The 26,041-nt window shown below is 34.2% G+C and overlaps 2 protein-coding genes across 4 annotated transcripts in view; both read left to right on the forward strand.

The window, feature by feature from the left end:
• LOC137243394 (probable cytochrome P450 4e1) overlaps window positions 1-20,675 on the forward strand; it is a 33,849-nt gene extending 13,174 nt beyond the window's left edge. The window contains exons 1-9 of one of the 3 annotated variants that reach the window (XM_067771141.1): window positions 3,574-4,002; window positions 14,969-15,078; window positions 15,152-15,431; window positions 15,859-15,928; window positions 16,661-16,787; window positions 18,542-18,718; window positions 18,805-19,045; window positions 20,107-20,280; window positions 20,370-20,675. In XM_067771141.1, the coding sequence (XP_067627242.1) occupies window positions 15,025-15,078; window positions 15,152-15,431; window positions 15,859-15,928; window positions 16,661-16,787; window positions 18,542-18,718; window positions 18,805-19,045; window positions 20,107-20,280; window positions 20,370-20,587 (1,341 nt within the window). In that variant the 5' untranslated portion in view covers window positions 3,574-4,002; window positions 14,969-15,024 and the 3' untranslated portion in view covers window positions 20,588-20,675. Of the gene's footprint in view, window positions 1-3,573; window positions 4,003-4,297; window positions 4,473-14,968; window positions 15,079-15,151; window positions 15,432-15,858; window positions 15,929-16,660; window positions 16,788-18,541; window positions 18,719-18,804; window positions 19,046-20,106; window positions 20,281-20,369 lie in introns of those variants that run through there. The other 2 variants (XM_067771142.1, XM_067771140.1) reach the window with 2 other exon arrangements.
• On the forward strand, window positions 10,368-11,236 carry LOC137243396 (larval cuticle protein 2-like). Its single transcript, XM_067771143.1, has 2 exons — window positions 10,368-10,526; window positions 10,592-11,236. Exons 1-2 carry the CDS (start codon window positions 10,515-10,517, stop codon window positions 11,072-11,074), a joined length of 495 nt encoding a protein of 164 aa, XP_067627244.1. The 5' UTR covers window positions 10,368-10,514; the 3' UTR covers window positions 11,075-11,236.
• Window positions 20,676-26,041: the final 5,366 nt, after the last annotated feature.

Consider the following 26,041-nt stretch of genomic DNA (forward strand, 5'->3'; position numbering starts at 1 on the left):
TTCCCATTTTCTCTGTTTTCTCTTCTCTTTTCTTTCGTATCGCCATTTACAATGCAGAGATATATCGTGTTTGATTTTTTTCCGCACATTACATTACTAAGGTAGTAAAAAATGCTGTTCAACGGGATCCCAATTCTCTTAGCGCGCAGGCCAAGCGACCTGTGTCAGGTCATAGTGGATCATAAAGATTTCTTTTCTTGACCTATTTAGCTGGTCCCCTCTTCTGATGCTATCATAAGTCGACCAAGTTACCTTACAGGTGCCAGAGTAGTACCAGCAAGATACCGCTGTCTCCTAAAAATTGCTATGTATATCGACCGACTCCGTCGAATCCAACAGTGACCCAGTTTTTGCAAGCTAGTCTGTATTCTCGTGGCGCTCAATGTTCCTTGACCAGGAGCCCATATAAACATTATTTTAGCGATGTCAGCTGCGGCATTAAGTGACCTACTAACGGTCTTAGATGAAGTTATGGGGTAGTTAAGCATTCTGAGTGCTGCCTAGCTATCTGAGAAAATGCACCCTTTTACTGTCTGGAACGAACAAGCTCTTTTATTACTCAGAACTTCCGCATGAAAAATACTAGCCAAATCGGATATATGCCAGTCGTTTACTTTAATTTGGCAAGAGTGACTCTAGGTCGACGGCCATAGCGTCCATTGATCTTTTGATCACTGTCAGTCAACGGCCATAATGTCAATTGATCTTTTGTTCAAGAGGAAGTTACAAGCTTTAGGATATGTTAGTTGCTCAATGAATCTTAAAGACGTTGTTTGCTAAATTTAAGACCTTACACATCAGTTTGATGTATTATTTGTCACTACATAAATTTGTGGAACGGTGCGAAAATTATAATTACATATAAATGTTTGCACTTAATTAGTACAATATTTATTAATGTGTACATTAGGGTGGCCCTTCGTTGTATGGAGGGGGAAAAAAGTGTTTGGATTCTTGATCTCACCCCCTAAAAATATGCGAATAGCTCAAAAACGAATATATACAAAGATTTAGGCCAATCAAAAAAGATTTAGAGGTGGCGCAAAGGGATTGAAATCCTGAAAAATTACGAATTTTTACAATTTCGTGTTTCAGGCTTCCATATTTCTAAACCCTACGAAAATTTACTGCTTTTCCACAAAATAATAAGATCTGTATTTTCTTACTTTTGTAAAATGGCCACAATCTTCAAAATCGGTCGGTCAGTAACAGAGTTACAGGGCAAAATATATATTGCTTTCGACAAACAAATACGAAAAGTAAATTAAGTCTGTGCAAATGTGTTTATCAGTGAATCGTGGTATTCGGGTAAAAAACGCTCAAATAAACAGTTTTATACACAAATACATATATCCATTGAAGCCAAACTTGAAGTTTATTTATTAAAAAAAGTATACACATATATTTTTTTATAAATTTTCTTTCGAAATGCGTGATGCCACAACAAATTTAAGCCTGCACTGCAACTTGTTCTTGCAACAAGCATTTCGAAAGAAAATTAAAAAAAGTATAAAGAAATGAAAATATATATTTTAAAATTGCAAACAACTACAAAAAATTTCTTTGACGTTTTCTTATTAAAACTATACTGCTCTTGAATGAACAAATTTTGAATAGTAGGTTTTTTTTAAATAGATAAATTGCGGCACTTTGCATTGGGATGGAAAACCACTTCCAGAAATAACAGGTCGTGAAAAGTTGAAACGACTTCCAGTTGTTGTTACTTACAGGAATGGCGAACAGTTAATAGGAGCTCCAAAATTGTATGCTACAACAGGCTCGGGAATACTTGATACGTTGTATGAACTGTTATTTGAATGGGATCTGAAGGATGATATTGTGGCCTGTTGTTTTGATACGACATAGGTTAACACAGACGTTATAAAAGGAGCTGCAAATTTATTAGAAAAAAAACTTGAGCGAAAACTTTTGTATCTGCCGTGTCGTCATCATATTTATGAAGCTCTGCTGAAGTTATTTTCCAGCAAATACTAGTAAGGACGTTCAGTTATTTCGGCGATTTCAAGAAAATTGCAAAAACATCGACAAAAATAGTTTTAGAGATTTGCTACAAAATAACGAATTGAAATTACTTTTAACCGATAGCAAAGATACTATTTTAAAAAACCATCTAAGGAATAGTTGAAAAAGAAAATAGTAAGAGATGACTATAGGGAATTATTGAATTTGACGTTTATATGTCTAGGAGCAAGTGATGGCATAAAGTTTCGTGTACCAAAGCCCACTCATCATGCTCGGTGGATGTCTAAGGCATTGTATTGCTTAAAAATCAATTTATTTCGTGAACAGTTTAAACTAACGGAGTATGAAGAGAATTCTATAGCAAGTATATGCGCGTTTATTATACAATTCTATGTTAAGCTTTGGGTTTACTCAACAATCCTCATAGAGCACCTCTTCAAGACTTATCTGTTATTAAAAAAATTTATAAATACAGAAATGTTAATAAAAAAATATTTGACATTGCAATAAAAATTTTGTAACCACCTATAGCACCTGTCTAAAGAATGTATTGTATTGGCATTGTTCGATGATGACGTCTCTTGTACCATGAAGAAAAAGATTGTGGAAAAAATCAAAAAAAAAAAACAACTGCGACAAGGAAACAGAAAATTTAAAGAGGTTACACTTAAGGCCCAGTGAAATCAATAAATTCATAGAAAAAAAACTACACGATTTTGTAACAGGAAATACAATTGATTTTTTGGTAGGTTTGGGATATCATCTCAATTTATGGAGGTAGATCAACTATACTGGGGGGATACAGGAACTTATAAAAACGCTTAGGATACTGTTATAAATATAAAAGTAGTTAACGAGACAGCAGAACGGGGAGTAAAGCTAATGGAAGAATATAATAAATTACTTACAAATGACGAACAAGAAAAACAATATTTCTTACAAGTTGTAACTGATTACAAAAAACAATTTGAATCACATACTAAATCATCCTTAATTAGATCCTAGGAAATAATATAATATTATATACGTGTCAGCTAAAGTTTTACAAAATATATGTATATGTTTTAAAAATGTATTTTCAAAAGAATTTGTAATAAAAAAATTTGAAACAAACTCATTTACGTATACTCATTATATACGCATTCTTGAAGTAATGACACCGTGTTTAAGGTATTATTTATTTTATCACTATTATTATTTGACCAATTTTTGTTGTTTTAGATTTATTTGAAAGTCAAGTATCTCTAGAACTTGCTAATAACACGATAAATTACGTTTCGCCCATAACAAATGAAGTAGGGTTGACCAAATTTAAGAAATTTTAAAAATACGTAATTTTTCAGGACTTCAAGCTTTTTGCGCCACCTCTAAATCTTTTTCGATTGGCCTAAAACTTTGTATATATTCGTTTTTGAGTTATTCGCATATTTTGAGGGAGTGAGATCAAGAATCGGAACACTTTGGAAAATAAGGGCCACCCTAGTGTATATATATGTATTTCTTTATGTCTTCCATGTACACTTTCCTGCCCAGCCATTCAGTCTAAGTGTGGCTTAGACCAGTTCAACCTTACCTACTCAACGTAGATGCTGATATTTTATTTTGTCAATTGATTTATTTAATTAGTAAATTTGGTTTGATTTAGTTGTCGTACTGAGTGCTATAAAACAAGCAATTAATTAAACTTTATTAAATTAAAACGCGACATTTTGGCATTTTAGCGATAGTGGCATCTTTTCGGTGTGAATAATATATTACCATTAGATCGTGTGAAAAAAAACTACGTAAAAACTGGTTGTTGAAGATAGACCCACCAATAAAACGAGTTAATAAGTACTTGGGGGATTTGCCTCATAGAAAGTTCAGTTTCAAAATACTTTCTTTTTTTAATTTTTTACTTTGCTTGGGACTTGAATCCAGAATCTTCGTTGTGGTAGGCGGAGCACCACACTACGGCGGTCGCTTTTTGTTGAACATTTCTGTACAATGGCTATAACCTAACCTAACCTGGCTATATCAGTAATATATGTTTAATAAATTTTGGAAACTGTCTGAAGTACTAAACATACCTATGCATATACATATGTATTTATTTGAATGATTAACATTGTTTTTTTATTATGATTACTAGTTTGTGTTTGTGTTGATATTTGTTTTGTAAATCTGAAAACCGGTTCACTTTAATAACTAAACCAAAAACTTTTTTTTTAATCTTTTAACTTTTTTTTATAACGATTATAAAATATTTTCTGCAACACTTCTCATTCTTAAACAAAGATTTGAGTTGTGGGCGCGGTTGCTGATTTGTCAAACTTGTTGGTAAAATAAAAAAATAAGCACATCGTTAAGAGAGTAAACCAAAAAAAAACATTTTCAAATGCCATACGAAAAAAAAAATTCCACACGAAAACTAGCACTTTGAAAAATCATTTGTCATATAACATAAGGAGTCCTAAGGAGTCATAAGGAGTCGAAGTATATCAGGAAAGGTATTGGGAAAATATTTGCATCACTTGTGGTATCTAAATCCGGAATTGATCTGCTTCAGTCTGTTCGATAAATATGTTTCAAAAGAACTTAGGGGAAAAATTTCACAAAATATTTTATCATACAAGGGTTTAACAGAAGATGAAAGATCCCCAAGTATAGTGAGAGTACAAGTTTCTAAAAAGGAAGCTGTGAAGTTTTTAAAAATGTTTCCGTTGATGTGTTTATTTCTGACCAATCTCTTGTATTTTTCTAGTATTTTAACGTTTTGAAACTTCAAAGTTTTTTTAGAAGCATAAAAGTAGTAAACGACACTGCAGAGAGGGGAGTTAAGTTAATTCAAGATTTTAATAACACTCTTACAAAAGACGAGGAGCAGACCCAATTTTAGCTTCAGGTGGTGGCGGATTATCGGCGGCTTTACCCCGATGCTTCATAGTGTATGCTTTCTCAACCCGTATCCGATGATTGAAATTGAAATTCAACATTTTTTAATTTTTTTAATCCTTTTAGCTTTTGTTTTTAAAATGAATTCTTGCTTCGAATGTGAACTCTAGAATGGCAACCATCATCTCACCATTTTGTTAAACATTGTATTCATTAATCAAAGTCTGAAAATACACAACTACAACAATTTCTTAAGTTCCAGTTTTTTCGGTTATAATAAGTACCGTTGATTACGGATAAGTTAAGATATCAGTAAACGTAAAATTGTTTTCGAAATTGTGAGGAACAGCGAAATACCATACCAGGTAACAATCTTTGTCCACCAAATGTTAAATATCTTGTCAACTGTCCAGTTTTAGAGAAGAAATGTTATTATATACTTTAAAGTCTATTAAATTTTATTTCTTTTAATAATACACCTGTTGCAATACGGATATCTTATCGCGGTTAAAAGAAAAAATTTTCGAGTTTTGGATAAAAATTGGGATTTTGTGAAACTTCCAGGCTCTTTCGGCACGGGAAGGCGAATTCCGATTGAGCTGAAACTTTTACAATTGTATTTTTATATCTAGTAGAACATTTCTAGAAGTGAGCGTATACAAATTGCGGAGAAAAAAAATACCATGTATTGCAAAACCACCCTAATAAGGACATGTCCTACTTTGTTATTTTTCTAGAAAGCTCCCATGTTCTCTCTCTATCTCAAGAGGTCAAGTTCTAAAGATCGGCTTTATATTGTATGCACATTTCAAAAAACATATTTTGCAAACAAACGCTCATGCATACAATTTTTTAATTGTTTAATGGTAGCAATATGTTTTATTTCAAATTTTTTGTAAGACGCAAACTATAAAATATAGAAATTTTATAATATGCTATAAATATTTTTTCCAGTGTTAAGCAACATGCGTGCATAGGTCTTGTTTCGTTGCTCGTTAATCACCGACTTAGCTACTTCCACTACAATGATTTTACTCCTACCATCACAGCCACATTTGCGATTTTGGTGACATATTGATGACTTTGTGACCATTTTGTGACTTCAGAAAATTATTCGTGATGTGAGCGCAGCGACGATGACTCAGTAAAACAGGCCACAAATGCTCATTTTAGCAAATCAAATATTTATAAATTGGCGCAAACAACATAATAAAGGCCACCAATAGGCCTGATTATATTAAACACGTCGGCTGCAGATCACAATCATAAATAAAATTAAAGAAAAAAAAACTTTTTTAAAAATAAGCTTTTATTATTTTGGTTAATAAAATTAACTAAAAAGTAAACAATAAATTGACTCTAAAGAAATATAACACTTTATAAGTTCATTGTAAGCTTAAACGATAATTAGGCTTTTTCGTCTGCGACAAAAAAATTCTATATTGTACATAATTATATATTTTTAACATTAAAACTTTACACCTAAATTATTAAATCTTACAGTTTATATCACAGTCCTAATTGTTCTAATAAAAAACGTGTTAAATTTTGATGGTATAATTAAGAACATTTAGAATCTCCTTTTCTTGCTATCGCAATGTAACACGCTTTTATTAGAACAATTAGGACTGTGATATAAACAGTAAGATTTAATAATTTAGGTGTAAAGTTTTAATGTTAAAAATATATAATTATGTACAATATAGAATTTTTTTGTCGCAGACGAAAAAGCCTAATTATCGTTTAAGCTTACAATGAACTTATAATGTGTTATATTTCTTTAGAGTCAATTTATTGTTTACTTTTTAGTTAATTTTATTAACCAAAATAATAAAAGCTTATTTTTAAAAAAGTTTTTTTTTCTTTAATTTTATTTTTTACTTTTTAGTTCGTTTTATTAACAAGTAATAGAAGCTTGTTCTTATAAAAGCTTTAAATATAAGTATAGGGGGTGAAACAAAAACACATATATCAGTTACATCTGCGTATAATGCGTATTGGAATTTATTAGTACACATTTTATGCGCAGCAACTTCAGAGGTGTATTTAAAGTTTAAAGCATTGTAAATATAAGTATTGAAGTCATGAGCCTGGGCATTCGCGCAATTTTAGTGATGTAAATTGCATGGCGCCAGCGCCAATGCGGTGCCAGCTCAATGGTAGCTCATTGACGAAATTACTCCAAGCGAATTTTTGACGCTTCTTAGTAGTGAGTGCGTAGTACATTTTACTTGCGCTATTGAGTGAAACGACTTTTGTGTGTCAGGCATGAGTTTGGTGTTATTGGCGCTACTGGCAGTGATGACACTGAGCTGTTGACGGTAGCGCTGGTAGTTCAGATTTTGAATCAGAGAAAGAATTGATGACCCGTGTGAATTATTATGGCTTTGGCCGTGTAAATTATTATGGTGTATTTGTATATTTTAGATTTAATGCACAATTAATATTTGTGTGTTTGAGCGGCCAAATAATAACAGTAGTATTGCTAAAGTGCTGCTTAGTTGATGGAATGTCGCTAATTTCTTAGCGATGATCAGCAGATTGTCAATATTTCGTTCAACGGACGCGCGAAATTGCCACATCTGCTCAAATTTTCCAAAGATTTTCCATTCTTGATTTAACTTAAGCTGTTATGCCAATATTTTTCAGCCAGCTTTTTTCAAATAGGTAATTTTTCCAAAAGCAAAATAAATTACAGAAAAGATTACAGGGTTAAACAGCCTTAAAAATTCAGCTATGTTGGTTATACACAGAAATACAACAGAGGGTTGTGTCTCCGCTTTTCGCAAGCGATGAGATTCACCACGCGTGACACGTGATTCACCACGTCCAAATATCACACTCCACGGATAGGTACCGGCGTGTTTGTATGGGACTTAGGCTGTTATGCCAAAGTAAATACAAATCTTTACCGATAACTGTGTTATCGATTAATTTATCGAATTCTAACAAAGTAATATTGCATTGTCATCGGAGTTATACATGTGTGCAAAATTTCAGCTCAATCGGACACCGGGAAGTGTATCAAATTTAACTTGCAAGATTTCATTACAGACAACAAAAGTGAAAGTAAATAAAAGCTTATAAAAAGCAAAGCTTGACGATAACAATTGGATGCTTGATTACTTTGAGCGCGACAGCCGCAAATATAAATTATAGCATATGGTGGGAAAAATTTTTCACAAATATATTATGTTCAAAAAAGTGCAAAAGAAAGATTTTAACTTATGCATAGTATCTGTTATTTACTTCTATTTTGCCATTGGCAAAATTAAAAGTACGCCGCTCTCTGTCGCTTGCCATTAATAGAATTAGGTTTAATTCGGCGACAGCGGCATTCGTGATTGATTGTCGTGCTGCTCTGTTGTGCCAAAAATAACGACCCTCATAAGAACATGTGTAAAAATAATTTTACAGATGTCGCTTTGTAGTCGCCGTGGTGAAAATAATCACGCCTAATTAGTTTTCGTTTTTACTTCGAGTTTTCGTTGTGTATGGGCACTCCATATATGAGAAAATTGAGATGATTGGGAGTTGGGGGGAGAGAAAGGGAGGCATTAGTTGTTGTTAGAGCGACACTAGTAAAGGGAGTGGTTTTGCAGTGGAAGTAGGAGTGGGGCTAGGAGTAAGAGTGTTAACGCGGGTGGGAGTAGTGCTGTGGTGGTAGTCGACGGGTATTGAGGGATGTGAACAGCCTTTTCTGAGCACCAGGATTCCCTGCATCACAATTAAGGGAAGTGTATACAATTTGTCCGTCACATCGAACTAAAAGGTCCATTCGTTGTAGAGTAAGGGGAATCCCAGCTACTAATCATATTTACTCTAAATCTGAGTGCCAACCATACAGTTTCAAAACATTTCAAAAAGAAGAGTGAGCAAAAATCCACTCTCACAACATCAACTGTTATCCACAAACGATAAGCATTTTCTATCACCATTAACATCCAGAACACACCGAAAAATTAAGAGATGTTTTCAACCTTTTGTTTGACCTTGCACCGAAGAATTTTTTAAATATTTATGTTTAGGTTAGCATAAGTATAGAGGCAGCGAACCAAAGGAAAGCTTTATTGCTAACTTGCATTATTGTCTACTTCGAAGGCTGAAGTGACCGCTTTACTCCAAAGAAAATGCTTAATTGGCAACTTAAGCGGAGAAGAGACTGCTAAGCATCGTCAAGTATGCTTTATTGTCATCTTTTCCGAAGGTGAACTCAGCTAGCTTATGCTGCTCGCCGCGGTACAGTTTTTATTGACCGTGGAAGTGTCAGGCAAACGATGCACGTGCCCGCATTGTTCCTTTTCGAGTTATTACCCTTCAGGATTGGACAGCCTTTTTTGGTATTTTGTTCGCCATTTAGGAATGGTATACCACCCGCGGAAATATTCTGACCCCTTACTCCCCCAATAAGGAGCAATGGAAAAATAGAGAAGGATGGGGTAAAGTCTGATAGGAGAAAGAAGGGTTCACTTCTCAAACGCGGGAATTATGTACTCGCGCTAATTTAATAAAATTTAAAGGATAGCTTCATAGCTGCCAGGGAAACGGTAGCGACTCTACTGTTTTGAAAACAATATTTCTTTGTAATACAATTTGGAAAAGGAAAAATAGCAATGACAGGCAGCGTAAGAGAGAGTGAGCGAGAGAGAGGTGACGAAGAAAGTGAGTGGGAAGCAGTGTTGCCTTCTTTGCCAATTTTCGGCCGTATTAAGCTAAATTCCAAATAAAACAATTGGGAAAAATTAGGTTTGGGCCGGTTTGTGTGTACTTTTGAAATTGGTTCAATTGGTAAACTCTTCGTGTGTATTTATGCCAAGAAAAGTTGCTAAGCGAATTCGTCTGCCTAAGGAGATGCCGTACAGGATCGATTTAAAACCCATAGGTTCGCAAATTTGTATGAAAAAAAAGTTCTTAATAAAATTCTTAAGCACTTGATGCTTAAGAATGCTACTGGCGACGCTAGTTCTGATGTACGAGTATCCTATGCTCTAAACAGAAATCATGCTATTGTACGGAAAGCTTATAAAAACAATATCAGTTTAAGTGCTAAGTTCTTTCCATGAGCCATGTTTTGAAAGTCTTAGTGTCGTCAGAGACAAATAAATCTGTGCCCGTCTCGTGTTATACGATCCGTGATCGAATTAAATTTTCTATATCGCAATAGAACTAAAATGGTGATTCGGATTGAGGTGATTCGTGAAATAGTGGCTACAAATACTTATTACTTTCATTGTGTATTATAATTTTTAAGAAAAGCTCGATATATTCATATTTATCGTTTGAGTTAAATTGGTTTTCGATACGTGATCATATAACACGACACGGGCCCTGGTGCTAGTTTACGTATGACACATCCATATAAAGATGAGCTGAAATGCACCCAAACATGTTGAGCTATTTTATAGCGTTTTTTTTTTTTCTTTTCAAATATTAGTCAATTTTTGGCCATGTCAAGTCTAAATATTAGTATGGTCATAAATCTGCTTGCTATGACCTCAAAATAAGGCAATTTTCGCACACAAAGTATAACTCTTTGTTTTTTGAACAAACCACGAGCTATTTAGCAGTATAAATAGCAATGACAGTGAGAGCTCCAAGATATTCATTTTAAACAGTTTGCTGAAGCCGTGAAGTTCCAAAAGGCAGTGTACAGCAAAATGTTCAAATATGTAAGTTTTTTGGTTAAACTTGAAAGAAGTGTAAAAGAAATGTTTATAAAACAATAATTTTTTAGCTCGTCTTCATTGCCGCCATTGGCTTGAGCACAGCTGCTATTCGTAGTCCTGTATATGGAAAACAGAACCATGGTCACAGCTCTAACTCCTACGCTTCGAGCGATGAAGCGCATGCAGAGATTAAAGTATTACATTCCGAAGTACATCCAGATGGTTTCAGATATGATCTCGAGACTAGCAATGGTATACAATCTGCGCAATCTGGTGATGCCAATGGAAATATGCAGGGTAATTTCCAATGGGTTTCACCTGAAGGTGAACATATGCAAATATCTTATGTAGCCGATGAGAATGGATATCAACCACAGGGCGATATTTTGCCAACATCACCACCAATTCCTGATGCAATTCTCAGATCACTTGAATATATACGCACACATCCACCAAAAGAGGAGCCAGCAAACAAAAACCCTAGCGCGTCAAGGCCAGCATTTGCTTACACAGCCCCTCCTAAAAAGTTTAATTACCGACGCAATTATTAAACTAAAATGAGGGACAAAAGGTCTACTTTATTATAATCATCTGTTGCTATTTACGACATGCAGCATAAATATTGTAAGGGTATTGGTATGTTTTGTGTGTTGGTTAGGTTCTAGAGAACAATTTTTGTTAAAAATAAAAATAAAATTGAATTGCTAAATAAATTTTTCGTATTCTAGAAAGTTTTTCATTGGTTATTCTCATACAATCTTGTCAATTTTGACTGGTATAAATTCGATACTGTGAAGGGCTTCGTCTGTATCGCAATCAGCATTAGCAGCGAAAATAATAAAATCAGAAAACCTTTGCTGCCTTTGTGAAGGTATGGACCATGATACAAAAAAGAAGGTAGTGTCACTCAGAATTGTTTGACGTATTTGGGGATTTTTGTTTGTTGTTTTGTCAGAAGCGTTGCCTTACCATTACTGTTTAAGGCGAAATTGTGGTTTTTCGAGATGGAAATTTCCTTTAGAATGAAAACGAAATTGTCATCTGCGACAATAACAATATGCTTTAGCACGATTTTTGTGCATATACATATATCGATTGAGAATACAGTAAAACATGCAATTTTATTGAAAAATAGTGGATAACGACTCGTACATTGGTTAATGAGTCATATCTTTATGGCAGCTTGATCCCTAGACATAAAAAAAATACACGAAAAATCCTGTTGTTCTAGCATGGCCCTATTATCATGTCCCAAAAGTGGATATTTCTCATGGCATGTTGAGTAAAAGTGTACCTTCAAAGTCTGCACATCTATGTCAATGCTAAAAGGGCACAGACTGTGTATAGGTGGGGCTGCCCCAAGGTGACCCCTGGTACAACGGGCAAAACCACTCTCATAACTAGTGTCTAACCTGCAGAGCTACAGGGTAATGTTCTGCCTAAAAAATTGTTTAACAATTCCCTCCTAAAGCGCAATGCTTGAATTATACAATAAATAAAAAAATAAAAAATGAGGACTTGTAACCAATTTATCAATAAATTGCGGTGTCGGTTTATAAGGACCTACTTTGAGCAAACAATTGACAAACGTGTATGTTTTGTCAAAATGTTCTGAGCACACGTACGAACACTTAAGAAGGCTATATTTCCTTGCTTTGCATACTTCGATTCATGTTTCTTCCACCAAAAAAATGTTCGGGAGCTGGGAAAACTTATTAAAAACCTTTTTTTCAAGGCTGATATTTCGTATTAAAATATTTCCAAGGCATGGGGCTCATTTTCTTTTTCTTTTTTATTTAAAATAACTATGAAAGTAATTTAGTCGTATCCGTTAATACGAAATCCATCAAAATTGAAAAATTCGTAACATTTTTCAATCTGTTTGCTTGTTTTTGGTGAAATTGTCATTGTCCCCGCAAAAGTCAAGTGACTAACTTCACACTAAATGGAACTACCTCCATTGTTTGTATCATGGTATGAACATGGTCCGACACCTATCTTCGGAAGCAGAGAAAGTGGTGGTCTCTACGGAGTCGGTGGGGACATGTGGAGAAAGACAATATGTGGCTTGGTTCCTCTCCTTTTTTGTTATCGCGAAGCAGGGATGTCTGGCGTTACTTACTGAGCAACCGCAACAATGAAAGTATACAAATCGAGATTCTCTCAATGAGCGTTCGACATTCAATTGAGGAATTAGCTGATTGGTACTTTTTTAATATAATTCAACTTCCGGCGCAGTACAATTTTGACATTAGTCCATCGATTTACAAAAAAAAAGTACATAGAATTTGTATTTATATATGTGTATATGGCACCGTGCTGCCACATTGTATAGTTCCGCCATGGCCAATTACAAGGTGGCAGCACGGTGACATAAATACATATATAAATACAAAATCCATGTACTTTGTTTTTGTAAATTGATGGACTAATATAAAAATCGTACTGCACCGAAAGTTGAATCATATTAAAAAAGTACTAATCAGCTGATTTCCGGCGGTCACCTGTTCGTGGTTTCGCCATGGTATAGCAAATGGCGAAAATTCATTGTGAATACTCTAAAAACAGCTGATGTTTTGTTTACACGTTTTCCTTAAACTAAACTGTCGGTCTATGTTTTTGTAAGCCAGAATTTCAAGAATGGACGATATTCGTTTTTAATTTTATTTTAGCTGTACTTCGCCATGCTTCTTCGGAAAAGTCGCCCAAGTACTTATTCACGATTTTCTGTTAGAATAGTTTGTTCCATTGCAATGTTTCACTTAAGCCTGGGTTAAGAAGGAACTACCAATGTTTCCCTAGGTAGGACGCATTCTTTCACTGATTAGGGTCGACGAGTTGACAAACTAATGTGCGGTAACGTTCGGGCAGTTTACCGTTGATTAAGCATTTGTTTTTTGTGTGTTGTTGTTGTTGTGGCAGTGCCTTGCCCCACCCATGCGATCCAGTCCAAGAAAACTGGCACTTTCAACAGGGTTGGACCTGTTCGTTCGTTCATACGCCTGAATGGTTTTGTGCCGGATTTGTTCGTAGTGTTTTGAGGTGACGGCTCCTTAAGTCCCTAGGAGGCCGTACCTTGGGATGCCCAGGTTTCTGAGTATTCAGAATTCTCGCCTCGATGTGTAGATGATGCTCTGGTGATATAAAACACACATCTCGTGGTTGTTTTGAGCGCGGTGTTTTCATAGGCCTGCAGTTTCTACCAAAGTGTTTATTTTTTTTTCTTTCGACGACCATATTGGATGCTGTATTAGTAGCTATGAACATTTCTTTGTCCTTGGCCCGAGTGCTGTCAGACTAGTTAGAGGATTTTGTTACGGCTCTTTGCTTTAACTGCAATTGCGGCTGAGGGCTCGCCAAAATGCCAGTCCTGAGCGACCGTTATACCCAGTACTTTTGGGTATTGGATAGTCGCTAGCGTAATACCATCGACATGGACGTCCAATATTGCCGACATTTCCAACGTCCGTGTCGTAAATAAGGTTGCCGAGGGTTTGGTTTCGTGATAGTGAAAGAAAAATAGTACCTAGTGGAAATTATTACAAAGATTTTTAAATTTTATTTTTTTATTTTCGGTACTCAAAGAAGAACATACTAGAAATATTTTAATTAAACTTATGCAAATCAATCTCAAAAACGATTTTGAAAAAAATCAAAAATTCGAGAAAATTATACTAAAACTATGAACACTTTTTTAATTTTAATCAACAAATTACTTGTTATAATTCTTTCAAAATTATCATTGATTTTTGAATTTTTTTTTTCCAAAGTGTGTTTTAGATTTCCCCCCATATAAAGTGTAAATTTTTTTTTTATAGAATTGATTGGGCCAAAAAGCTGCATTATCAAAAATTTTCCGAGAACTCCATTTCCAAAATTTTACGTAGTTTTAAATTTTTTGAAAAACGTATTTGAGATTGGTTTCAGCTATAAAATTCGTATATGTTTTTTCTTAAAGTATCGAAAGTTTAAAAGATTTATTTTATTTACGAATTTCAATAAAGTCGCTGCTGCTATTTTTCTGTACCCTGCTGTATATAAATATATTGGAGATGACAAGCGTGAAGAAAGACAGGTGAAAACCCTTCGTTACTTAGTAAGGTACATCACGTCCAAAATGTTTCAGCATCAGCATCACGTTACATTATGAGCCAAAAGATTTCGCCTTCTTGACGTCTTCAACGTGTGTTGATACTGTTGTTGTTTAGGCAAAATACTATCCCAAGGTTGCGGATGTGAGCAGTCCTGTGCCGAATATGAATCCGGTACGTTCAGGTACCACCACCTTCTGGCTCGACTGTTTAGAATGATTTTTTGACCCCTGAAACCTTTGAATTTGTGGAGTTTAGTCGCCTCTAACGACTGGAATGCCTTCAAAGTCTTGAATAAGTACCTGCAACTAAGTGTACACATTTTATTAATTCAAATTATCTACTTTCTAAAAGATCATTTACTTCAAATTCGTCGCTGGGCTCATGAGTACAATTATGAATTGAGTCGTATGTATGGAGGCGGGCAAGCTTATTTGATGGTCACAAATCCCAAAGTAGCAGAGGTGAGTAAATAAATTTTTATAATAATATGAATAAGGCCTATATGTTACTAATGTTCAAATATCAATTATACAGCAAGTACTCTCTAGCACAGTACTTACATACAAATATGATCCATACAAATTCTTTTGGCCTTGGCTGGGTCAGGGGCTACTCACAGCGAATGGCAAACATTGGCTTAATCATCGCAAAATGATCACACCATCATTCCATTTTGCAATATTACAAGATTTTCTTAAAATTATGAATGAAACAACAGATCGTTTTATGGAGCTACTAAACAATTATGCGACGAAAAAAGATATGTTCGATTTTCAGGAAGTTGTAACGCGCTCAACAATAGATATTATATGTGGTGCGTTAAAATGTGTAATATAAAGTTCAATAGATGACTGCATATCGACAGCTGAGTAGAATATCAACCTATCTCAGGTGCCATCATGAAAATACCCTGTATGGGAATATTTTTCAAAAGCACTCTTTTTCAGAGATTGTTTCAAAAACTTCATATCTTATTTCAGATATGTTACGTAATCGCCCCAGTTAATGTCGAAATGTATTGAAGCACAGATAGGGCGTTTTTGAAACAAATTCTGAGTTACGGCGTTCTTAAGCCGAATTCTGCGATAGACTGCTTTTGAAACAAATTATTAAATAGGGCGTTATTAAGAACTTTTCAGAAATTGGGCCTTTCCGAAGCAGCACCCGAGATAAGGTTTTATTCCATGTATATACATACACTTGAAATAGTAATAATAAAATTTGTATTTTTATTTGTTTAGAAGCCGCCATGGGTGTACCAGTGAATGCAATACAAGGACCCACCTCGCCTATTGTGCCAGCAATTGCTGAGTAAATAATATAACTTATATTAGGGTTGACGATTTTTGGGACTTTTTGCCTGGAATTTAAGCCCGTATAATTTTTTTTATGATTTTAGACGAAAATTGCAACACATGCATATGTAGATATAATACAAAAACACAAGTTATAGTAGTTCATGTTTTTATTTTTTTAAATTAGATTTTCCGCTGCGAACGCATAAGGATAACACTGCGCTATAGTAATTTTGTGGCAAGTTTGATTAAAATCAATTTTACAATAAACGAGTATCCTCAATACGAAAAAAGTACTTTTTGTGATATTCGAACGTAAATTTCAAGTAGATTAACGATTTAAAAAAAAAATTCTAGAAACGAGTTGACCTCAAATGTTCCTAAAGAACGTATTTTCGGGACTGTTTTGACTCCAGATTCGGATTCACTACATCGAAACCTTCGAGAAGGTATAGTCCTGTTCCTGGTTACAAAATTTATTCAGATTTTTCTCGGCCTGTGATAAAGCAGAAAAAGGGGTTTTCGCAATTTTAGATACGAATATCTTGAAAAGCTGAACCTATTTGGAAAATATGTTTTCAGATTTAGGTTCTGTGCAATAAAGACCACTAGTTATCATTACCAAACACGCTATATTCAAAAATTTCGGAATATTCGGGACTTAGGGATCGCGAGATCGTCATTCCTAATATATTTAATTTTTCATATAATATTTTTTTAATAATTTTTTGTGAATCATCTTTTCTAGCATTTGTGATGTAATGCGTCAACGGATATTTAGCGCTTTTAATCGTTTTGATTTCTTTTTCGTTTGGACTAGCGCATATCGCAAACAGGAAAAAGCTTTGGCAATTCTACGAAAAGAACTTTCCGCGGTAAGTCTGCAGTAGTGTTGCTCAAATGCATAACTGCAACAACATTTTGCGCTACAAAAAAAAATATTTCCGGACCAAGCACTTTACTATACATATGTAAGTACATACACACATAAATTAGAACAGACTGGAACAAACTTGAAAAGCCATATCGAAAGCCAGGACCCATATAATAAAATAACTCCGTCCTCTTGGAAATTCTAGCAGCTTTTGAGGACCTATCCCACTTGGCGCTTTTATAACTTATAGCTGTATCGCTCCTAATAGCTAGACTCTTAACCTAGCAAGCACAGGACACGAGCCCGAAACGTGCACGATCGTTCCTCCTCCAACTTGCACTTCCTTTGCTATCAGTGCAAAGGCCTAATTTAAAAGCATGTGATGCCTGAAGGCAGTTTCCAATCAGAATAGACGACTAGAGCATACAGCCCTCTCTTTTTAATGATAGGACTAACTTTATTAGGCCAACCTACACATGCACATTACAGTCCCGTGCTTGGATCCACGTCAACAGACTGGTTAAGTCATGATTAATAATCGTTATGATTATTAATCGTTATGATTATTTATCGTAATGATTATTAATCGTAATTGTTATTTATCGTTATGATTATCGTCTTAGTTTATTATATTCGTGAAACCCATTTAATGGTTTATTTCCATACCATAAAATTCAAATTATCTTTCAAAGGAATGAAAGAATTTTTTCCAAATATAAATGTTCCACAGATATTGAAAACAATAAAAAAGGAATAAAAATCAATTACACATCTATAGGCAAAAAATAAAAATAAAAAAACTTAAAAATATTTTTTTTTCCAGATACAAATTTTCTACAGATATTAAAAACAATAAAAAAATCAATTACATAAGCAAAAGATAAAAAATAAAAAAACTTATAAATAAATTTTAGAAATAAATTATTTTTTTTATTTTTATAATTTCTATTTGAAATGTGTGAAGAAAGTTTTGATAAATCCAAAGTAGATTACTCAATTAATGGATTAAGTAATTAAATATGTATACGCAAAAAAATTAAAATAATAAATAAATTTGATTAATCATAAGTAAGTTTAAAGAGCAAATCAATTGAATAACTAACTAAATTTTTTATATTATTTTCCAAGCAATTGGACAAATATTCAAAAACCCATAACTTATACAGATATTAAAAACCGTAACAAAATAAAATGTAAGCAATCAAACTAAAAATATTAAAAAAATGTAATAACGTTTGTTTTTATAAAGAAAAGCGATTTTGGAAGTGCTATTGTTTACTCAATTAATCGATTAATTTGTATATTTGATTTCTGAAAAGTAAGTTTAAAAAGCAAATTAATGTATTAATCGCCATAGTTCGAATAAAATAATTAATTTTATTTTTAACAGCATACCAATTTTTGAGCTTAATGAGAAATTTTTGATAATTCAATTTCAAAATTACTTGAGTTATATTCGTTTTTGATTAATCCCACACATAAATACTTTTTTTTCTGGGAAAAATTAAATGCTCATAAAATAATCAATAAATAGATCAAAAATACTATCTAATCGGTAGGTGAATCAAATAATAATTCAATTGACAAATGAAATAATAATTGCATTAAAATATTGTTAGAATTGTAGGAGGTACCTAAATTGTCAAGGTGTTGTTTCAATAAAAATTTGTGCAATACAAGCGTTTCTGATCAGCAAAAAGCAAACAATACTTTTTCAAATAATAAATAATATCTTAACTTCGTATTATTCATTAGATTATTGATAAAAGACGCGTTTTAATCAAAAAACAAGAAGCGGCGACATTAAAGACTGACGATACAGGCAAACGTCCAAAAATGGCGTTCTTAGATAACTTACTAACCGCTGAAGTGGAAGGTAAGCCATTGACATTTCAAGATATATTTGAGGAAGTGTCAACATTTGTTTTTGAGGTAAGTGTGTTGTTGTGTAAATACTAAACTGATAAACATCAGCTATTAGTAACAATAATTTGTTATCTCCTTCCATTTTGACGTAGGGTCATGACACCACAGCTAGTTCACTTGGTTTTACGGTATATCTACTTTCTCGACATCCGCACATACAGGATCGTGCGTTTCAAGAACAGTTAGCAATTTTTGGTAATGACGTTAAACGCAATGCCACATTTCAAGAATTAAATGATATGAAGTATCTGGATTTAATATTAAAGGAGTCATTGCGATTATATCCCAGCGTGCCATTCATTGTACGAACGCTATTGGAAGAAACAGAAATTGGTAAGTTTTCAGAATAAATTGACACGAAAAAAAGTGTTGCTTCAAAAGAAACCTCAAAAGACAGCTGTTCCTGTTTAATAAAAGGTAGCACAGAAGAATTTTCAATTATTCCAATAGAGCTCAATCGAACAAAATAAAATACAAAATAGTTTTAGGAGAAGTTTCGGGGTTTGTTCAGTGATGATTTCGGGAATATTTCAGTTTCAGGACAGTTTTAAGGTTACATTTGAGAAAATTTCGATACTACACCAAGGCTTGTTCTATATTTTTTTATTTAGATAACTTGTGACTTTTCGGGACCGTTTCATGATCAACCTGGCGAGGTTTTATGATAATTTTGGTAATATACCGCGATTGTTTTTGGAACCAGTCTTAGACTATTTCGAGATCAGGAGTTCAAAGGTTTGTGTGGTGATTGTTTTCTGATCTGCTTCTGTCAGTTTCTGTTTCAGAAATATTTTGGAACAGTTTCACGATTGTTTTCGGGATGATTTGTGAAAAATTGTGAGAATTTGAAGGATGGTTTAGAGACTAACTTCGAGACTATCTCTCTGCCATTTAGGGATTTTTTTTTTTTTGATAATTTGTGACAGTTTCGGCACCGTTTAGTGATTAATCTGGCGTGGCTTTCCGGTCATTTTGGTATTATTTCGCGATTGTTTTCGGAGTAATTAACTATTTCGAGAACATTTTCGGATTGTTTTAATAAGCACATCGGTAGTATCTTATTATTACTTGCATTTTTTTATATATAATTTATATATAAGTTTTCGTGAAACCTTGTTGGAAACTACCAATTAATTAGATTCCTGAAACTTTTTTTTTTGTTTTTTTTTTACGTACTAAATAGGCAAAAATACTGAAAAAACAAAATTTAAAAAAATTCCTCTACAAATACTTTAAAAATCTTTAGGGCTATTTTCTCATATGAACTTTAAAACCTATTTTATTTTTGTGCAAAAAAGTGGTTTTATCGGATGGATAAACCTTAAGGTTAACTTGAGAAAATGGCCCTTAAACTTATAGAAATTTAATTCTTTCAACATTACGAAATTTTCTAGGTGGGCATCAAATTCCCGCTGGTACTGCGCTTGGTTGCTGCATTATAACTCTTGGAACGAACCCTCGAACTTTTCCGCAACCATATTTATTCAAACCTGAACGCTTTGAGAAGCGAAACACTTCAAATCCTTATGAATATGTACCTTTTAGCGCTGGTCCACGAAATTGTATAGGTATCTTAACACTTACATATTGAGATGTCACATGATTGGTGTTTAACAATTGTATTTTCTGTAAAACTTCTCCTCTAAATTTCTCATAGGTCAGAAATTTGCAATGATGGAATTAAAAGTTACCATATCGAAGATAATACGACACTTTGAAATACTACCAGCGGTGGATGGATTATCCACAGGCATACATGATCCAACTGATCCAAATGATAAGATCAATAATCCTTATGACACACGATTGGGTTTCTTTTTAACGCTAAAGTCATTAAATGGTTTAAATATACGTTTGAGACGTAGAATATATTAAATTTTTATATATTTATATATGTACCTATGTAGTTAATTAGTTTATTTATAAAATAAAATGTTTTATAGCTAAGGTTTTGATATGGGGACATTTCTGTGCAATTTTTTAATCACAATGAAATAGCGCCAAATGCAAAGCAAATTTAATTAATATTTCAAGACAAAAGTGAGAAAACTGCGTAGCCTATTCTGCTATTCTGTTAAGTTTTTGTTTTACGTATGCTCAAATTTTTTGCCGCATCTCTAATTAGATATGTGACCAACCAATTCGCTTGAGTGATCAGGAACGCCTAAAATCAGGCAATTTTTTCTGAAATATTTTCAAATTTCCGCACGATCGTTTTACTTGAATTGCATACTTTCTGGTATTGATTATAAAGCTTGTATGGTTGTTACATCATCTCTTACATATGTATGTATATCGCACACCTAGATCAAGAGGGAATTAAATCAAAAATGTGAAATTGTTAGGTTATGAGTATTGATAGAAGTTTTGAAGAAAGGTACTCATTTAAAATACTCGGATCAAAGAATCAATGATATTACTCATACTCAGTAAAAGATATCGATTATACTCGATCCAAGTGATTACTTAGGGTTTATTACCAATTTCAAAGAAACTTTATATTTTTTTAAATAGGATCGTAAACTTGCTTTAAATTGAGTAGAAAACAAGTAAGAAACCTTAAACTCGGACAAAATCAAGCATTATATACCAAGATATGTGCCATCACATATGTGCTTTTCACGTGACGTGTTCCCACTCGAAAAAATTTATATCTTTAAAATCCGTCATACCTTGTGAGTGTAAATGTTATCAGGAAATGCACCCTTCTTGTGCAAAAGAACTGATCGAAATATAAACGGATTGCGATTATATAGCATGTCGAAAGTTAGTTTTTTTCCTCATGCATCAAATTTGAAAGCACAAAAAAGGTTTAGATTATTGAATTATCTTGTTTTGTTGATTTTCCGACAGGGTGGATAAATGATGTATATTGGAACGATTTTCCGTCATCCCTTGTCAAATTTGGTTTTGAGCCAAACCGGTTTCGGCGTTGTGCCATCATCAGTGTCGATTTTCGTTCTGACCTGTTGTTGTCGTTTGTCCTGTATTTATAGTTCGTAGGGACATGGGCAGGTATTGTCAAAATTGATGCTTGTGTATATTTAGTTATATGTAAGTGCTGTGTGTTCATTCAGAACCGAGGGTGGTTTACCAATCGATTTGTATGGCTGACTGGGGTAGGTAAAAATCCGTGATTTTAGTCGTTTGACCTTCTTTGTGGGTTTGTTGTTTTGGTGTGTTAATTGTTTTGTGTTTATTTGTTGTTGTGTGTTTCTCTGTTGTACCTGTGCGATTACTTTGTTTCTTGTAAACAAGTTTTAAAGGCTCGAATATTGTGTCAGAAATTGTGTTTATCTGTTCGTTTATTATTCTACCGTCGAATGTTTTCTGTTTGTAGATTTCCATGTTTTCGAGTACGTTGAGACGTCGGCCTTTTGCCTATATGTGAAGAACCCTAACTGTTTATTGATGTTTGCTGGGGAACATTCATTCGCGACCATGTGATTCTCGAAGTTAAACTCGGGTATAATGTTTGGATTCCGTATTTTTTTGTTGTAATCTCTAATATGTTCTCTGAACCTCGTTCTTATTTGCCGTCCTGATTGTCCTATGTAACTATGCTGGCATCCGCAGGTAAGCTTGTATACGCCGTGGCTGATAAACGGATCCTCTGAGTTATAGTTAGTTCTTAGTTTTCGCCCTAGATTGTTCGATGATTTGAATGGTGTGTTAATGTTGTATTTTTAAAGAATTTTGCCAAATTATATGTTGCTTTTCCCGTATATGTCGTCGTCGTGTTCCAATATACATCGTTTAGATGATTCTTTTGGCATTTTTTGAATAAGTTTTTACACTTTTTCAAATTTTGACAATTAATGAATGAAAAAACTTAATCGAATGAAAACGTTACTCGGCATTCCAAATTTTAAATTTTTTCAAAATTTTGGGTTACCAGCTTTTTATAAATAGGTTCAAGCTAGCAGGTTTTCTTTTTAGAAATTTTTTGTTATTCTGGATAATAAACACAGTATTTGCTTTAACCACCATGTGCAGAAATCGGCTGCCATTCTAACATTTTCAAAAAGTCGGTTTGAATGAAAGGTGGATTAGCAGCTTCGTCCGCATCGTCTATGATATCTTGAGTTAAACAATTTCCCCAAGTTATCGTGTTAATTAACTGTACTTTGTTGAACCTAATTAAACCTTTGGACTATCTACACGGCAAAGTATGGGGGGGGGGGCAAGTATCGTGGTAAAGTATAGATACTTTACTCAGCACTTGGTAAATAGCATCGAGTACAAACTACTCGAGTATTTTTTGGTAAAGTATCGATACTACTCACTCAGTACTCGTATCGTTGTATCACTAGTTATGAGTACCAGCGGGCTTCCCAACTCAATAGCTACCAAACTGTATACTCGATTCATTAATACCATAGCGAAAAGATGCTTTGTTAAAAATAAAAATTTTGTTTGCGCATATGGGGAGGCAGATAGTTTTTCGAAGTTGTTTTAAAAAGAAAAAAAAACACCTATGTTCGCATGGAGGCGTGTATTGAAGAAGATTTAATAGTGAGCTGTATAAGCTTCACGCAGACATCAATATAGTCCAACCAATAAAACATAATCGCTGTGACGGCAAGGCCATGATATGCTAATAAAGGAAGAAAAGTTACTGGTTTGGTACGAAATATTTAAATATATCGCCGCGGGTACCACTTTTCGGTTGGAAACCGATCTCAGAGAAAAGTAACAAAATTTGCCTCTACTCACTAAGCCATTTGAATTTGCCGCTGTTCCTTTTAAACACAATTTGGTGTGTATGAATACTATATACCTATAAACCAAAACTGTGGGGAACATTATTAGACGCGTTGAACAGAACTGGATCAGTGACACATGCTTCCGCTGTTTTTGAGATTAGTTTGCGTAGTTTCAGTTACAAAGTTCAGGGAACGTTTTCTTAAAATATCGAAAATTAAAAAAGAAGAGTTTAATTGACGAAATTTTATAAAAACTGCAACTGCTGTTTTTATGTTCGATGCTGCATGTATGTTTCTATCTACATATATGGTTTTATTTTATTACTCATACGCACCGGCACACTAAAAATATAAGGAATGGGTAACCAGTTGTTATTGTTGTGACACATTTTTATACTCAGTTGAGCAGAGCTCACAGAGTATATTAACTTTGATTGCATAACGGTTCGTTGTACAGATATAAAGGAATCGAGATAGATATAGACTTCCATATATCAAAATCATCAGTATCGAAAAAAAATTCGATTGAGCTATGTCCGTCCGTCCGTCCGTCCGTCTGTCCGTTAACACGATAACTTGAGTAAGTTTTGAGGTATCTTGATGAAATTTGGTATTGGTTCCTGGGCACTCATCTCAGATCGCTATTTAAAATGAACGATATCGGACAATAACCACGCCCACTTTTTCGATATCGAAAATTTCGAAAAATCGAAAAAGTGCGATAATTCATTACCAAATACGGATTAAGCGATGAAACTTGGTAGGTGAGTTGAGCTTATGACGCAGTATAGAAAACTAGTAAAATTTTGGACAATGGGCGTGGCACCGCCCACTTTTAAATGAAGGTAATTTAGAAGTTTTGCAAGCTGTAATTTGGCAGTCGTTGAAGATATTATGATGACATTTGGCAGGAACGTTACTCTTATTACTATATGCGTGCTTAATAAAAAGTAGCAAAATCGGAGAACGACCACGCCCACTTTTTTAAAAAAATTTTTTAAATTTCAAATTTTAAAAGAAAAGTTAATACCTTTACAGCATATAAGTAAATTATGCCAACATTCAACTCCAGTAATGATATGGTGCAACAAAATACAAAAATAAAAGAAATTTTCAAAATGGGCGTGGCTTCGCCCTTTTTCATTTAATTTGTCTAGGATGCTTTTAATGCCATAAGTCGAATAAAAATTTACCAATCCTTGTGAAATTTGGTAGAGGCTTAGACCCTAGGACGATAGCTGTTTTCTGTGAAAAAGGGCGAAATCGGTTGAAGCCACGCCCAGTTTTTATACACAGTCGACCGTCTGTCCTTCCGCTCGGCCGTTAACACGATAATTTGAGCAAAAATCGATATATCTTTACTAAATTCAGTTCACGTACTTATCTGAACTCACTTTGTATTGGTGTAAAAAATGGCCGAAATCCGACTATGACCACGCCCACTTTTTCGATATCGAAAATTACGAAAAATGAAAAAAATGCTATAATTATATACCAAATACGAAAAAAGGGATGAAACATGGTAATTGTATTGGTCTATTGACGCAAAATATAACTTTAGAAAAAAACTTGGTAAAATGGGTGTGACACCTACCATATTAAGTAGAAGAAAATGAAAAAGTTTTGCAGGGCGAAATCAAAAGCCCTTGGAATCTTGGAAGGAATACTGTACGTGGTATTACATATATAAATAAATTAGCGGTACCCGACAGATGATGTTCTGGATCACCCTGGTCCATATTTTGGTAGATATCTCGAAAACGCCTTCACATATACAACTAAGGGCCACTCCCTTTTAAAACCCTAATTAATACCTTAATTTGATACCCATATCATACAAACACATTCTAGAGTCACTCCTGGTCCACGCTTATGGCGATATCTCGAAAACGCGTCCACTTATAGAACTAAGGCTCACTCTTTTTAAAATACTCAACACCTTTCATTTGATACCCATATTGTATAAACAAATTCTAGAGTCACCCCTGGTCCACCTTTATGTCGATATCTCTAAAAGGCGTCCACCTATAGAACTAAGGCCCACGCCCTTTTAAAATACTCATTAACACCTTTCATTTGATACCCATATCGTATAAACAAATTTTAGAGTCATCCCTGGTCCACCTTTATGTCGATATCTCGAAAAGGCGTCCAGCTATAGAACTAATGCCCACGCCCTTTTAAAATACTCATTAACACCTTTCATTTGATACCCATATCGTACAAACAAATTCTAGAGTCACCCCTGGTCCACCTTTATGGCGATATCTCGAAAAGGCTTCCACCTATAGAACTAAGGCCCACACCCTTTTAAAATACTCATTAAACCCTTTCATTTGATACCCATATTGTACAAACGCATTCTAGAGTCACCCCTGGCCTACCTTTATGGCAATATCTCGAAAAGGCTTCCACCTATAGAACTAAGACCCACGCCCTTTTAAAATGCTCATTAACACCTTTCATTTGATACCCATATTGTACAACCGCATTCTAGAGTCACCCCTGGTCCACCTTTATGGCGATATCTCGAAAAGGCTTCCACCTATAGAACTAAGGCCCACACCCTTTTAAAATACTCATTAACACCTTTTATTTGATACCCATATCGTACAAACAAATT

Source organism: Eurosta solidaginis, chromosome 3 (assembly GCF_040869045.1).
Source record: "Eurosta solidaginis isolate ZX-2024a chromosome 3, ASM4086904v1, whole genome shotgun sequence".
Taxonomy (NCBI): domain Eukaryota; kingdom Metazoa; phylum Arthropoda; class Insecta; order Diptera; family Tephritidae; genus Eurosta; species Eurosta solidaginis.